The 15,102-nt window shown below is 43.3% G+C and overlaps 1 protein-coding gene across 2 annotated transcripts in view; it reads right to left on the bottom strand.

Annotated features, from left to right (window-relative positions):
• Nucleotides 1-60: 60 nt before the first annotated feature.
• The window catches only part of gpr158a (G protein-coupled receptor 158a), a 77,463-nt gene continuing 62,421 nt past the window's right edge, over nt 61-15,102 (bottom strand). Inside the window, exons 6-12 of one of the 2 annotated variants that reach the window (XM_037757255.1) lie at nt 12,367-12,476; nt 10,539-10,777; nt 7,599-7,737; nt 3,932-4,037; nt 2,985-3,131; nt 2,799-2,882; nt 61-2,381 (exon numbers count right to left, since the gene is read on the bottom strand). In XM_037757255.1, the coding sequence (XP_037613183.1) occupies nt 534-2,381; nt 2,799-2,882; nt 2,985-3,131; nt 3,932-4,037; nt 7,599-7,737; nt 10,539-10,777; nt 12,367-12,476 (2,673 nt within the window). In that variant the 3' untranslated portion in view covers nt 61-533. The remainder of the gene's footprint in view (nt 2,382-2,798; nt 2,883-2,984; nt 3,132-3,931; nt 4,038-7,598; nt 7,738-10,538; nt 10,778-12,366; nt 12,477-15,102) is intronic. The other variant, XM_037757256.1, reaches the window with a different exon arrangement.

Genomic DNA, 15,102 nt, shown 5'->3' with positions numbered 1-15,102 from the left:
AGCAGTACAATGCTTTGCTGTGTAATTGTGGTAACTCCTGTCTGCTCCTCCAAACTGGGGGCGTGCCAACCGTCATCTACTGTAGGTAATACACTGACTATGAATAAGTACCTCACACAACCCCTCTTCCAAACACTTGAACTATCCCTTTAAGTCCATTAAGTGTTGATTTGAATGCACAAAAAGAACCACGTTGACTGAATACAGAACATGATGAATGCAGATCTTTCAACATTGCTCATGAAGTGAAAAGGCTGAATCAAAAGTTGCATAATTAGTCTAAGATTTATCTGCAGGGTTTTCCTGTAATAATCTGGAATGCTCGTCATGACTCCGTTTTGTTTTTTTGTACATTTTACTTATTTTCAAAATAGGTAAAACAGGAACAAAACCTCGGAAAGGAAGGCAACTTGTGGAACTTGATCAACTTTTCTTCCAAGTCACCGCACTAATAGTAAAAGGTAATATTTAACGATTTCAAAGTGGAAAAAAAGTATACATCAATAACTATAATTTCAGTGGTCCATTAAATGTCATGCCTTCTTGCTCGATGTGCTATCCTCAAAGTCCCAGGGACAAACATCTGCCTTCTTAGGAGCAATCGCAGCTCCGCCTTTAGGATTCGGGATGCTCTGTTTCACCACAGAAGCACTTTTGTCTGTACCCTTTTTATCTGACGTATCCTCATAATCCCACGGACAGACATCAACCGGCTTTGCTTTGGCTGCTCCGACATTCGCGCTTTTCCTTTTTTCTACCACCGGCACTTCCTGAAGACTCTCTACATCCCAAGGGCATACCTCAGCCACTTTTTGCTGACTCGCGTATTTCTCTGAAGATTTGCTCTTGTCCTTAGCTTTTGTTCTACTTTTCTCATCATCAGCGTCTTTTGATTTCTCTTTCTCAACTGTTCTCGTGGAAGGGGTACCCTTCTGTTTTGACAGGGATTCCTTCGTTTGGGGTGCTCGAGATGGACTAGGCGTCCTCTCTGAACTCGGAGCCTCGGCAGTGCTGTCGTAATCCCAGGGACACACATCGACTTTTGAAGACGGCGGCTGGAGTGAGCCTCCTGGTTTGGGTGGATCTGAAAGAGGACTTCTCCCTTTCACATCCACAGGAGAGGTGCCTTTTCTTTGTGTTGTCACATCTGGCGAGCGAGCTAACTCTGTTGTCTTTTGGGCCTCTTCGAAGTCCCACGGACAAACCTCTACCCGATGTGTTTTGGAGCTTTCTGTCGGCTGCTGGGTCTTAGCAAGTTTGCTAGCCTGACTGTACGTCTGCTGCTTCGAGCTTTCCACTTGACTCTCGCCTCCGTCTTCCCACGGACAAACGTCCGCTCGCACAGCGGTCGTCTTCTGAATCTCCTTTGAATGCCGGCTCGACGGGGGTTGATCAGAAGCTTTCTGCTTCTGAGATTTGCCTCCCTTGGTGCTGCCGCCGTGAACCGTCGTGGTTTCCTCTGGTGCGATGGACACATGCTTTTGGACCTTGTTTTCAGACGGAGTCGGCAGATCCTCCACCTCCCAAGGACACACTTCAGACAGATCGTAGAGGTCTTTCCCCTTGACTGGATCGGGACAGATTGTAGGCTGGCTGCTGCTCACCGGCTGCTTCATGATCCTGCCCAACGGCGCCGTCTGTTTGTACTCAACCGACTGGCTAACAATCATCTTAGGTTGACACTCATTTTCCGGCTCTGCGTTGGCCCTTTGGCTCTTTGGCTGACTCTTCTTATTGCTCTCCTCTGTGTTTTGGGTCTTTCCTGTCAAGCCCATAGTCTTCTCTTTGGCGCTGGCGATGACACTGAGGGACTTCTGCAGCATGGAGGGTCTAGGATGAATCGGTTTCTTGTCTGCGGTGAGGTTATGGGCGCTGGCGGACTTGCACACCAAAGGAACCGACTCCGTAGATTCACTGGGGACGCCTATATTCTCACTAGACTGCTTCTTGACCAGCTTCTTGCCCATGAGTGTATCCAGCAGGGAGCCTTCAGCTGGGGTCACCTCCATCTTGTCTGTCGCCGAGCTGTTGGAGTCTTCGCTCTGGTCGCGGACGTGGTCGTAGCTGCTGTGGGACTTCTTGAGAGAGAACACCTTGTTCTTGAGCGTCTCCTCCTTCGCCGGCTTCACCGGGTGAACCGGATCGAAGGGGTTCTTCTTCAGCATACAGATGCTGTTGCGGTTGCTGCCGTGTTCTCCGGCTTCCTTGTCTTCGCGGCTGCATTGCCGGTGCACCGACTCCGGGATCTCAGTTATGCGCCTCATCAACGAGCGACCCAACCCTTTCTTGGAGCTGCGCTTCTTCTGGAGATGAGGGTTGTTCGCCAGCATCTTCTTCCTCTTGTAAATCTCCAGCTGGGAGTAGAGTTTCTTCAGCTCCTCCTACATATTCGTTAAAGAATCAAGGGGGAAAGCAAAGCGATCAGTTGCACGTTTAGAACAAATAATCACATTTACGTAAAAAAGGGATTTCCAATCAAAACACCGTTACAGAAAAAAGCAGACATTCTACTGCACAGAGAACATGCAGTACAGATTCACGTGACTCTAAACGGTTGTTAAATGATGCACTACGGAAGATCACATGCGTGCTGAAAGAAAAGCAAAGAAAGGACAGTCTTGGACAGCATCAAATAAGGACATGGTGTTTTAATGTTAGGTCTGAACCAGCCTCGAAGCTTTAATTTATCGTGTTTCTGTCTCATCCGATACGATGAATTTTCTTCTGGTAAATAAACCCAAATCTTTTGGTCGAGAGACTTCTTCAGCTCTAACAGACAAACAGAAATCTCTGCTCACGTTGGTACGTTTTTCCCAAAGACTGTCGCAAGACCTTACGCCACAGCCATTAATAGAACTGAGATGGCCCATTTCGTCTGGTGTCTGCAATAAAAAACTGCCATTGCTCAGTATTTTTGGAGGATTCAACAGATGTCACCAGGTTATTCAATGGAGGCGGAAAGGTTAAAAGGAGACGCCGCTTACCCGGATGTCCTCGGGGTCCAGACTGTGTTCGCTCCACGCTGACGTGATGCTGCTATTGAGGTACGACCCAGAACGACCCATGTCCAGCTCGTCCTCGTAGGCCTCAGACGCTATGTCGTCTCTCATGTGGGTGCCAGCGAACAGGAACTAGTGGAGTGAAGAAGAACAAAACTGTTTATTTAAAAAAAATCAACAATAATGAAGCTATTGTAATCTAGTAAATTAATTAATAATAATATATTATAACTTTCTAATTGTCAACAAATCTCATGAAAAGATCACATCTTCTCATTTCTCAGTTTGTACATCCTTGATTCCTTTCCTTGCATCTTAGTCCCTCCCACCTGAGACGCGAGGAAGAGACACAAGTAGAGAGGAGTGGAGGCAACAGGCCGTTAAATGAAACATCTGTGCTGCGGAGCCGCCATTTTTAAAGACATCAATTATGTGGCACAGCTGCAGAACAATTTACATTTTCCAGGCTGAGCTGAAGGTTAGCTTAATGTTAGCTTTCACGCTTGCTTGCCGCTGTTTAACCTGCATCATTCGACTTCAATCCCTTATGCAAGCGTGATCGTCACACTTTCTCGAGGCAGGTGGCGCGTGAAACAATGACTGAGAGACAGTAAGGGAAACGTAACTTACTCACTAACTTTAAGTAAAAAAATAGCAAAATAACTTTCTATTCTTGCACAAAATATATAAATTCAAGCACTTTCAATGACGCATCAGGCTTTGGCTGGACAGACAACACTTACTAGGATTAATTCATTGTTGGTTTGTTGATAATAAGCCAAAAATATAATATTGACAGTTTTATCCTTAAAATAAAACAAAATCAAATATTAAATGAAATGAAATTTTTTTCATTTGTTTAATTATAGGGCTGTACTAACATTTAGTCTTAAAGAAAAAGCAACATTTCAGTTGTTGTTAGTTGATTTTACCTTGGGGATGAGTAGTAGACCCAGTGTTACTGTCACAGTTAAGTGCGTGTGGGTGAAGAACAGCAGCAGCATCCAGTCTGGATGGAGCTCCGGAGCAAGAGTGAACCTGTCAGGACGTAAAGACAAAACAAAGATATACATGACGTGAGAAACAGAGAGAGAAATTGAATCTAGTAGGAATACAATAGCAGGGATATCCAGATGTTTAGCTAATGCTAATCAAATATTTGACTGGCTGCAGATAGCTTTACTATTAGATATACTCATAGAAATAGAATAGGTGTAGAATGGACAGAGGACTGTTTTCCGTGGACATTTGACTCGTACAAAAGAACATTTTTCTGTTAGTTGTCATGGTGATAACAGTGGGGCTGTAAAGTGTGGTCACAGCTCGCCGGGAAGAGAGCGGATGCAACTCCGGAGACGGCTGGCTGGCTAGTTAGCCAGCCAGCCGTACACAGATACAGGAAACTGACTCCCAGTGCACTGCCTCCTTTCTGAACTGTCTCTGGTTGCAATGACAACGGTACACATAAACATTTACATGAATAACTGTATTTATTATACTAGAAATAAACAATTGGTCCCTGATATTGTTGACTTAAAACTGTTTAGTCAGTTTCACTACAACGAGAGTTACAGGGGTGAAAAGTGTATTTCTTACTTTCTTTCTTTGTTCATTTGTTACCTCCTTTAAGAGGACGACCAGCGTCCCCCAGAAGGTGACGCCCTAGGCGACCACCTATATGGTCTATGCCTTAAGTCGGCCCTGCCTGCTACGTTGATTTGAATGGGAATGTCCGTTCTACTCCTCTTCTATTTCTATGGTTATACTACAGTATGTATAATAATAATAATGCAGAGTCATTAATCAAGCTGCTCAACCTCACCATGTATTTTAACATCTGTACTCACATTTTCTTTCCAGTACAACAGTTTTGTTAATAAACACATCCTAAACATCTTTATGATGGCGGATTGTCAAATTCCAAAAGCACATACAGCGAACGCAGCGAAGTGTGACTAAATTATGCAGTGATATTCATACACGTCGCTCTGTCTGCAGTAAACCTCTTAGATACAGATGGAGCCGGGAGAGACGGAGCCCAGCAGACTTAATGTGTTTTCAGCCAAAGTAGATTTATACACTGTCTGTCTCGGCGTCAACTCCACTGCCTCGTATAATGTTCCACTTGGGTGAGCCTTTCGCCGGCAAGGACACAATATTTTCCTCATTCTTTGAATTGGATTCACAATAAAAGAGGAGCGACCTTGATCTGGCCACAAGATTCAGCCTCTTTATACATCAGACACACTGGGCTGTGCAGCAGCAGTTTTTGTAAAATAAGATAATTACAGGTAGAAACAATAATAGCGCTCCACTGTTTCATCACTGTGAGACCTCGTGTGCACTAAAGGTATGCAGGTATGACCTGTCAGATGCTAATTCAACCACCATAGAGCCTCTATCTAAGCAAATGTCATCTAGCAGGCTCTTGTTGAAGTTGGCAAATGGCTAATTAACGAACAGTTATGCGGTAATAGCTTAGAGGCGTGAATGAAGGCAAAGGTCCAGGAATGTCCCAAAGCTTTGAAGTCTTCCGTCGTTCCTGTTTTGTGAGGAGTTTCTGTGCAGATGAGGATTTAATAACCTTGGCGTGCTGTCTCCTCTCAGCCTGCAGCGTCTTACTGAAACACCCCCCCCATCACTCACGCCTTGACCTCCAGCTCCTTTTCATTTTCCTCCACACTCACACCTGGACCCGGCTAAAACCTGATGACTACCACAGCAAACAAAGGAAGCTTTAACTGGTCACTGTGGGATCAAATAGCCGGTTCTGTGAGCAACACAAATGGACGCCGGATGCCTCTAACAAGCCCCAGTGTACACTGCGGTCTCTTGTGGCAGCCAGTCAGAATAACTAGCCACACCAGGCAACTTTCCAATTTATTAGGAGCCTCGTTTGGCCATTTTCTGCAGAGAGAAAAGCCTCACAACAAGGCTGAAGAGGCGGATTAAAAAGGGGTTGGCACAGTAATCACAAAGAGCCAGATGTTCAAATACCATCAAAACTGTTAAAAGCTCTCATTTCAGGTTATACGTCGATGAAACACTTTTTTTTGGGGGTAATGGATGTTAATTTATAACTGAAAAATGTCTGCCTATAATTCAAGCTATTTATGCCATCTTGAAAAGAAAAAAAACATTCTGACATGGTTCATTAGTAAATAATGTGATGGAGCTGAGCTCTCAATTAGGGGGACTCCAGCTAGGAATGGCGGCGGCGGTGTCAGCTGAAACGCCTCATTTATAAACTGCACGCTGCAGATATTTGACATGTATACTGGGGGGAGACGGCCGATTTCACTCCAATAAAAAAAACAACACAACTCCCAGATGAACAGAGCCTCGTGCGGTAGCCTATATATGATGGAAATGAGACAATCTACTGGAGGATGGGAACATCAAAATGACAACAGCGAAGGGCAATCAAAGACGATGATATTAAATATGAAGTAAATGTGGAACATATTGTGAATGTAAGCGACAGCATCTGCATGTTGAAGATGCTTTTTGTTAGTAATTATGTTTGTTTTATCCTCCTTGGAGCCCCAGATGGGTGGGGCTTACCGTACCATGACTATTACGATAGTGCCAGGAATTTATATTTATGAAATTTTTTCTGTGATTTACTCAGTCTAAGTTTAAAGACAAATGAACCAAATTATATCCATATACCTAGTAGTATCTGGGCATGCAGATATATATATCTTTGCTGAGGTTGTGAGAAATCTACGGAAGCCCTGAGAGGCAAATGAGGAAAAAAAAATTGTCCGATCTAAATTGTTTTATCTCCTGTGATTATGACTTAAGAACAGGTGAAAAAAGGTTTTGCCAGGATAATCTATTTAATTGTTTTTTCCTTCTGTGAAACAGGTGGAGCTTTAATTTACGTAACTTGTGCTAACACACAATATATGTACATTGTGTTTAGAGTAGGGCTGTCAATCGATTCAAATATTTAATCGCGATTAATCGTAAATAAATCACATTTCTTATCTGTTCAAAATGTACCTTAAAGGGAGATTTGTCAAGTATTTAATACTCTTATCAACATGGGTGTGGGCAAATATGCTACTTTATACAAACATATATATATTTTTATTATTGGAAATCAATTGACAACACAAAACGCGTTAACGCATTAACTTATACAGCCCTAATTACAACAACAAACACATTATTCTGACAAAAAAAAAATGTTTTCACAGATAAAAAAAAGTAACTTGGAAATAGGATCCTGGAAAAAAATGTTTTTCACCTCGGAAACACATTTGAATTGAATTGAATTGTGTTGCCGAGCACCAGAGTCCCTTTAGAAAACCTCTCATTTTACAGCAGCATGGTCTGACAGTCTTCCCCGCTCGGTCTTGGTTCTGGTTCTCCCTTGCCTACCTTTCCTCCAGCGAGCCCAGCAATACGGCTTGGGCCTCCAGCAGCGTGGCGTCAGTGCCGGCTCCCAGCGGGGACCAGAGTATATATTTTCTTATTTCCTCTCAGGGCTTCCGAAGAAAACCATCTCTGATATTCATGCATTCAATTTCATCATTTTAATTCACATATACCTGCTAAGGAATCCAGATGACTGGGAGGAGGAGTTCTCACCTGATGACGTAGAATATCGCCGTCAGGACGAGTTCATTGTGAACAGCGATGGCCATGTAGCGAGGCTCGTGGAACGCCGACGGCACCGTCCTCACCGCGTAACACAGGTACACTGCCCACAGCAGGAAGAGGAACTCAGCTGTGGAGCGAGATTGAAAAAAAAGAGGTGGTGAACGTAATGAACACACGGGCCAAGCAATCATTTATATGCGGTGCACGGGCTTTACAGGCCAACCAGCCGCTCCACAGTTCAGTGCTCTCATGGAGCTGGTGCAAACTGTTGTGCAACACAGGTACACAGGAAAAATGCCCTGTTTAACACACGCTATCAAACTCATTTGTAACAGCTGTGGTTGTATTCTCTGGACAATAACTGAATCCCTGCGCACCTCCATGGCAACCCCATGTAATGTCCCCTAGGTAGCGGCTCCACAGCAATAAACATGCTGCTTTTTTCCATGAAAACCTGTTGCCATTATTTTCACATTTATAGTGTCATCTGCTTTAACTGTGGGGAGTGAATCACATGTATTCATCACAACAGGAACAACAGGGAGCATTAGATGCAATTGGCCACTCATAAAGGTGTTATTTGTTGAGGTTGTGTGAGGGCATGTGAAGGTCAAGATATCTAAAATGAATGAAAGCAAAACAAATCCACATTTTGCCGATCCATTTCTGGTTATATTTGAGCCCTAAAACCTTATATTCTTTTAAAAAAAGTATAAAAATCTGGCAGAGTAGTACAAATATTTCAACCAGTTACCTATTGACAACAACTTGTTTCTAGTAGGGTTGTACCGAACAGTTCGAAGCTTCGAACAACATTTGAATACTGTGCAAGGTTGTTTTTTTTGCATGTCCATTCATTCTTTTTAAACCCGGTATTTCTGCAGAGGTGCAGATAAAGATTACGCTACACTAATCAGTGTTTCCCTTCTATTCATTCTTCAGCGTCGCCCCACGACCAGTAATATCTTCTGCGGAGCTTAGCCTCTCTACAAACACACGGAGCGAAGCAGAGGAGAGACAGGTGAAGTGAAGATAAAACGTTGTTGGTACCGGTTTCAAACAGGTGAATAGTGAATGTTATTATGCTATTTGTAGAATTAGATTACAGTGGTTGCTGCGTACAGTAGGACTGTTTCCGATTTCGGTGATCCAAACATTTCAAGTAACTCTAGAGCGTTGTTGTTGACAAAAGATAGATGTAATCATTTACAAAAATGTTTTTATCTAACGGAATATTTTGCTTCAATCCATATTTGTTGGCGTTTAGTCTTTCAAAAACAATATTTTTATTGCGGTCAAAAAACTGTTTGCTCTGCTATCTGCACACAAAGTGACTCTTGTCTCTATTTTTGAGTAAATAGAGTACAGTAACACGTAATAGATCACTTTTATGCCATTAATAAGAGCAACTTTTGGTTTGAAAACCTCTCTGGCTGGTGTATATACTCCTCCAGTATGACACTTGCTTATTAGAAGGTGTGAAACCAGCCAAAGTGATTTTCACAACATGGAAACCCAACAGTTATTCTTAATAATGGCTTTACTAATCTATAATCTATAGTTGAAGTAGTTGACAGCTACAAATACCTTCAGAGTGACTCTGGACAATAAACTCAGGTTTGACCAACACCCCAATGACATTCAGTCATCCGCAAACTGAAAGGACTTTATGTTGCCCCCCCATCTCCTCCTACTGCTGTACCAGTTATCCATCCCATCCTACTCTACTGTTCCACCTGCTTTTTCTAACATGTTATCCGTCACCAACCGGTAAACAACAGGCGTCGCTGAATAGGCGATGAGTGTGTACTGCTGTCCATCATTTTCTGTTGTTGTTGTCGCTGTTGTGGGTACTGTTACTGTGTCATCGTGTGCTGTTGTGGAAGAGAATTCCCCCCTGTGGGACAATGAAGTCTAAAGTCTAAAGTCTATAAACATTACTAAACAATGTATTAACCATTACCAAAGTCAATTTATGAACCCTTCATATAAGTTGCCTTTAAAAGTTGTACAAGAAATAAATGACTTGACCAAAAGGCCGTTTTTATAGAGCATAAACCATAAAACAATGCTGGTGGCTCTGCAGGAATATGAGAGAAATGTAATTAAATGGAATATAATGTTTTAGATTAAATGAACACATCATTGCAACGCTGACGCTGCAGTTTTGTTGTGCATACTTGGGCTAAACAATAAATCCTTACTGGTTTGAAACTAGCTTTTTGTAAAGCAAAAAAAAAAGTCAAATATATTACAATTAGACCCCTGACTGCGAGGGTTTGCAGGTGTGGGCTCTAAATCAGAAAGATTTATTGCGTCTGCGTGTGTGTGCGTGTAATTTATGAGCTGCATGTACGTGACGTCAGAGCTGACTCGCACTTCCCTATTACCGGCCCTATTTTTACCTCCTAATAAACAGAATGAAAATGTGCCTTCAGTATACAGTATCGCAGCGTGGAGGCTCTGCTGGGGGTCCGTCTGTTTTCCCAGAAGTCAAAAAGGACCACAGTTCTCTCTCATTTACGCCTGAGTCAGCAGATGTAAAAACAGCATGCAGATTTCCTCGACGCGAGATGCCGCTCCCCTACGAGCATCTTTGATTTCTCGTCTGCCTTTATCGGCTGCTGGTTGCCCTCTCCTCCGCGCACAAAACAGGAAAATATCCAAAAGTGAAGCACCCGGTGGAGAGGATTAATGTCTACTTTTGGGAAACGTATGCCAAATGTAGATGGAGGCAAACTGCTTTACTCATCCAACTTCTCACTCTCTCTTTGAACTGCTATCACGCCAAACAAATTACTTCTTGATTTTACGCCATGAGTACCTCAAATAACCCCGTCGCTGTGGTGCTCACACACACACAGAGTTCAGTGGATATTAATAAATTCCCAACACCCTATGGAGGCAGAGGGCATTAGCTGGGCTTACCGACAGCCATCATGTAGTCCCAGCGATCCAGCAGGCACATGCTGAACTGCAGCCCGTCGGGCGTGTAGCCCACGTCGATGAGAGCCAACTTCCTGTCCGGGTTCTGACAGACGGCAGATGTCCAAGCCACCAGGAACCAGCAGACGATGAGCAGGATGATGCCCAGCAGACGCAACACTCGCCAGCTGGTCATGTAGGGGATCCTCTGGGCTGTACGGGACAGGAACACCTTCAGCACCCTGTGGGGGAGGAGATGAGAAGCTCACTTTAACAACAAGAAATCCTCATCGTAGATTACGGCAGAATCATTTCAAATCCTTTCTTCCTCTCTACTCTCTTTCCCCGAACTCTCCCGAGGCCAACTTGTCTTAGTGAGTTCATACATTTCCCAGAATTCCCTTCAGCAACCCTTATATCCTGTATGCTGTCAGTATGTGTAGGTATACAAGATGACAGCAAAAAACAAGAGCTAGGGGTAAAGGGAAAGTTTCTTTTCTTGTGTTTGCAAATGCATTCTGATCTACTGAGTTGAATGTACCTCTAGCTTTGTTTATGCATTTGTCACCATGCAATTGTTGTAATGTAATGTAAAATACTTTATCTACAGCAGGTAGTAACCCTTGTTGTTTGATTGGAAGAGTTTGACACCAAAACTTTGAGACTCTCTTTGTTTGTCCAAACCCTTAAAATGACCATGGACCTCTTGTGGCTTTGAAAATATTGACTTATGTCACAGAAGTAAAGGAGGTACTGTGTGACATTGTTAATAGAATAAAGAATAAAATATGCTCAAATCATAACATGGTAAACTGCAGCCCAACAGGCAGCAACGGCTGCCAGTGTGTCAGTGTGCTGACTTCACTATAACTTGACCCAAAACAGCATGGGATTATCATATAGTGGGCATGTCTGTAAAGGGGAGACTCGTAGGAGCAAAGAGTTAGTATCTAAAGATTTGTTATTTTTCCTTTAGTTTTGATATAAAACGCAGCAGAAATCTCTCGTTATTAAGAGCAGTTATTCTGAGCATTTCTACATGACAGTATAAAAACACAAAGACTGTGTAACAGGAATTAAACTGTTCTCAAAACACATGAACCAGCCGTCGCTATTCTTAGGCTGTGCCCTTCACGCACATTGATGAAGTGTCCACTGCGCTCCCCACTAATGAGCCCCCCATCAAAAATTGATCTGTACAATATGTTAACTTGCACCTCTAAGGGGTTTACCCGGCTCGCGCTCGCATTAGCCACATCCTCTTAATCAGCATCTTCATTAAGCCTTTTTGACAGGTTCACCTGACAAAAAAGCCCCTCAGATGAACAATTTCAAGTGCATTACTTTAAATACAGCAGACCCCCCGTCTCATTATGAGCCATCCAGCGCTGGATAACCCCCCCTCTTGCTTCTCCCTCACTATATCCTCCAGCTGTCCTTTCCCTTCCTCTGATCTCACACACATTTGTCTCTCAGTTTGCCTCTTGCCAACCATCATTCAATACTGTGTTATATATGGAGATCATTTGGGGCCAAAGCACCCCGTGTTTTCTTAATTACTTTTACTTGGCGTATCCCCTCTTCCACTTAATGAGGCAGTGAATCCACCCCTAAACATGTGCAGCAGTGTCTGGTGATGAATTAGCCGAGGAACATGCTGCCTCGACACTTCATAAGGCTCTTACTTTTACAAGGCGTTAAGATGTAAGACACAGTGTAATTGCACTTAAAGAGGTCAATGTAATCCGATTTCCTGGGATGGATAACGATGTTGGACAAATGGTTTTGTGTAGACGTGTGTGTGTGTGTGTGTGTGTGTAATGTGTGTTACCTGTACAACTTAAGAGTCAGTGTCCCGTAGACGGTAGCGAAACCCAGCAGTCGAACCCATCGCAGCAGGATGCAGCGGAAAACACTCGGCTGGAAATAGAGGATCCCGACCTGCAAGAGCACAGAAGGAGCCTTAAATAACGTGAACAGAGAAAGTAAAAAGTAAGTAAGAGTGACATCCAACTGTGAGAGTTCTCTCAATGACAATGGGCCCTCTAAACCTGGGAAAATTAAGCACAAAGTCGTGGGAAGTTGCTCTCAGTGGACGGCTCTCTGAACAGTATTTAAATGTTGGTTTGTAGCATCCAGAAAGTGCACAAGTGGGCTGATATAGTTTAGTTTTCTGCATCACTCATTAACTCACTGCCATCAGTCACCTGCTCCCTTATGGTACGTGTCCACAGGGGCGCATTGGACGCTTGATGGGCTGCCACAGGGCACTCGGCACCTGATTGGACGAACGCTTTCCCTCCGTGGGCTGCTGCTCCCAGCTTTCAAACCAACATGGTATGCCCCTGATTTGCATAAAGTAGCCTAGATCGCAACTTTATGCAAATGAGGTGCAGCCAACGTGATTCCCCATCTCTCGAATCGTATGGCTGCTTACATAGACAATGAATGGGAAGCGTGGAAAGGACAGAGGCTGTGGACACGTACCATTACTCATCTTATTACACATCTGTGTTGAATACTCGATTCTGATTGGTCAATCATGGCGTTCTGCGGTCTGTAATTTCTGTAAAACAGACCGTTGCTATGTATAGTAGACCGTTGCTATGGGCGCAGCTCTGACGTCGGACTCTGACGGAGCGTTTTTGTGTCTTACTTACTGAATACTCCCCTCCTCAAAACCGTCTAATGTTGTTTTACACTGACAATATTAACTTTCTCCGCTTTCTGTGCCAACATGAAACTATCAAAGGGAATTTTAAATGTTATAAAAATCAAGCCTAAAGGTTCATTCTTAAACTTTGAAATAGGTTTTTGACAAAACAATCCCAACACAAGGTCGAACTTATTAGCTTTTTCCAGGGCTTCACTCCCTGTCACATGGTCTTCATCAGCAGGGTGAGCTTTACCCCCCACAACAACTCACTGCTTGTCTGCTAAACTGCCTCGAACACATTGCAATGGTGCAGCCAGTGCTGTGATATCCTTTCAAGTCGCACAAGTAAACAAGTCCTTAATGTGCAATCATTGCATAATGCAGCAATTAAGCATTTTGGCATACTGTGTACAGTATGATGTCTCCGATGTAAGACTTAATGGATGAAATGCTAAGAGAGAGAAGACAATTTCAACATTAGCATGAATTTTACTGACGCTGCTTCTACTTTTACAACATTAACTGTAATTACTGTGAGTAGTACAACTAATACTATTACTGGATCTGCTATTACCATCATTCATCATTATCACCTATTACCAACGGTTTACATGCAGCCGTGCGTATACTCTTGTTCGACTGTACAAAAACAGCCTCTGTCTTTCATTCCTTTAACCACCTTCCTGAAAAGGTCGACGTTGAGATATTCGCGCAAAAACCTGTCGATGTCCGAGTCTTTCATAATGTTTTAAAGTAGGTGTGTTTCTCCTTCTGACCAGAAATGTGGGCTTTCCTTTTGGGCATGCATCTCCATAAACTGTCCAAAGAATGCTCTTAAAACCTGAATAACATTGGCATATCCCACATGTCTTAATCGGAAAACGCTCCATTTGCAACAAGGCCTAATTCAGAATATACAAGATGTTTACCTGACCCGTATCAAACTCTGAATATTGTCATATTCCGAATATTAGTGTGCATGTAAACATAGTCGCTGAAGTGCAGTGTTGTTTCATAACCATCCTTGGCATTACTCAAAACAGCAGATCTATCTGAGCCTGCTAACATGATACAAAGCTTGCCCTTGAGACCAGGAGGAGGGCATCCGTCCACCAATGTTTGCTACAAAGACCTAGAAACACACTGAAATGGTGCCCATCCAAGCCCACAACAACAAAACCAAAACAGTGATGGTCTTCCAAAGACATAAAAAAAGCGCCAAAACAAACACACACACAAAAAAAGAAACAAACATCTGAGGCAACATAATTATCTGTCCGTTGCAGATGTGCAGCGATTTCCCCTGTGGGATTGTTAATGTTAATCGGATTAGCCGAGGCATTATTACGTTCCCTCAGGCTGCGGAGGAGACGCAAGCATGTGGATATTTTTGCTCACTAGGTTTGAGTCAGTCAAGGGACACCGAGGACCCCACGGGAGAAAGGGTGGCCCACATCCTCATCTGCTCACAGACGCCGGGCGGCCAAACACAGAAACTTCTGACTCAAACAAAGCTTGATCCAGTTGACTCAGCTTTGCAAAGGGAATGTAGCACAAAGCAAATAAAGAGTTATTCATCTTAGATGCATACAGGACGTTTTATGCTGAATTCTACTCCAGGAAGGATGGAAAAGCCTCTGAAACTACATTTTAGACTATCCACGGAGACTCAGAGGTCAAAGACGATATCTAAATAATGCGTGACTGCTTCTCAGAGCGATCTTTATTTTTTAACAGAGACAGAGGGACAGGAGCCGATGAAGAGATAGCAGGCCGGGCCGACGCTGAGCAACTTGCTGACGCACATTTCTGGTCTGCAGGGACAAAAGAGGGCACAGGAAGATGAGTAAAACAGCACAGAGGGAAAACGCAGCTCATGACTACTTTTTAGATTAACTACAAAATGGCATC

Source organism: Sebastes umbrosus, chromosome 21 (genome assembly GCF_015220745.1).
Source record: "Sebastes umbrosus isolate fSebUmb1 chromosome 21, fSebUmb1.pri, whole genome shotgun sequence".
Taxonomy (NCBI): Eukaryota; Metazoa; Chordata; class Actinopteri; order Perciformes; family Sebastidae; genus Sebastes; species Sebastes umbrosus.
Note: the sequence above shows the minus strand (reverse complement) of the source record. Positions and strands in the feature narration are given on the sequence as shown.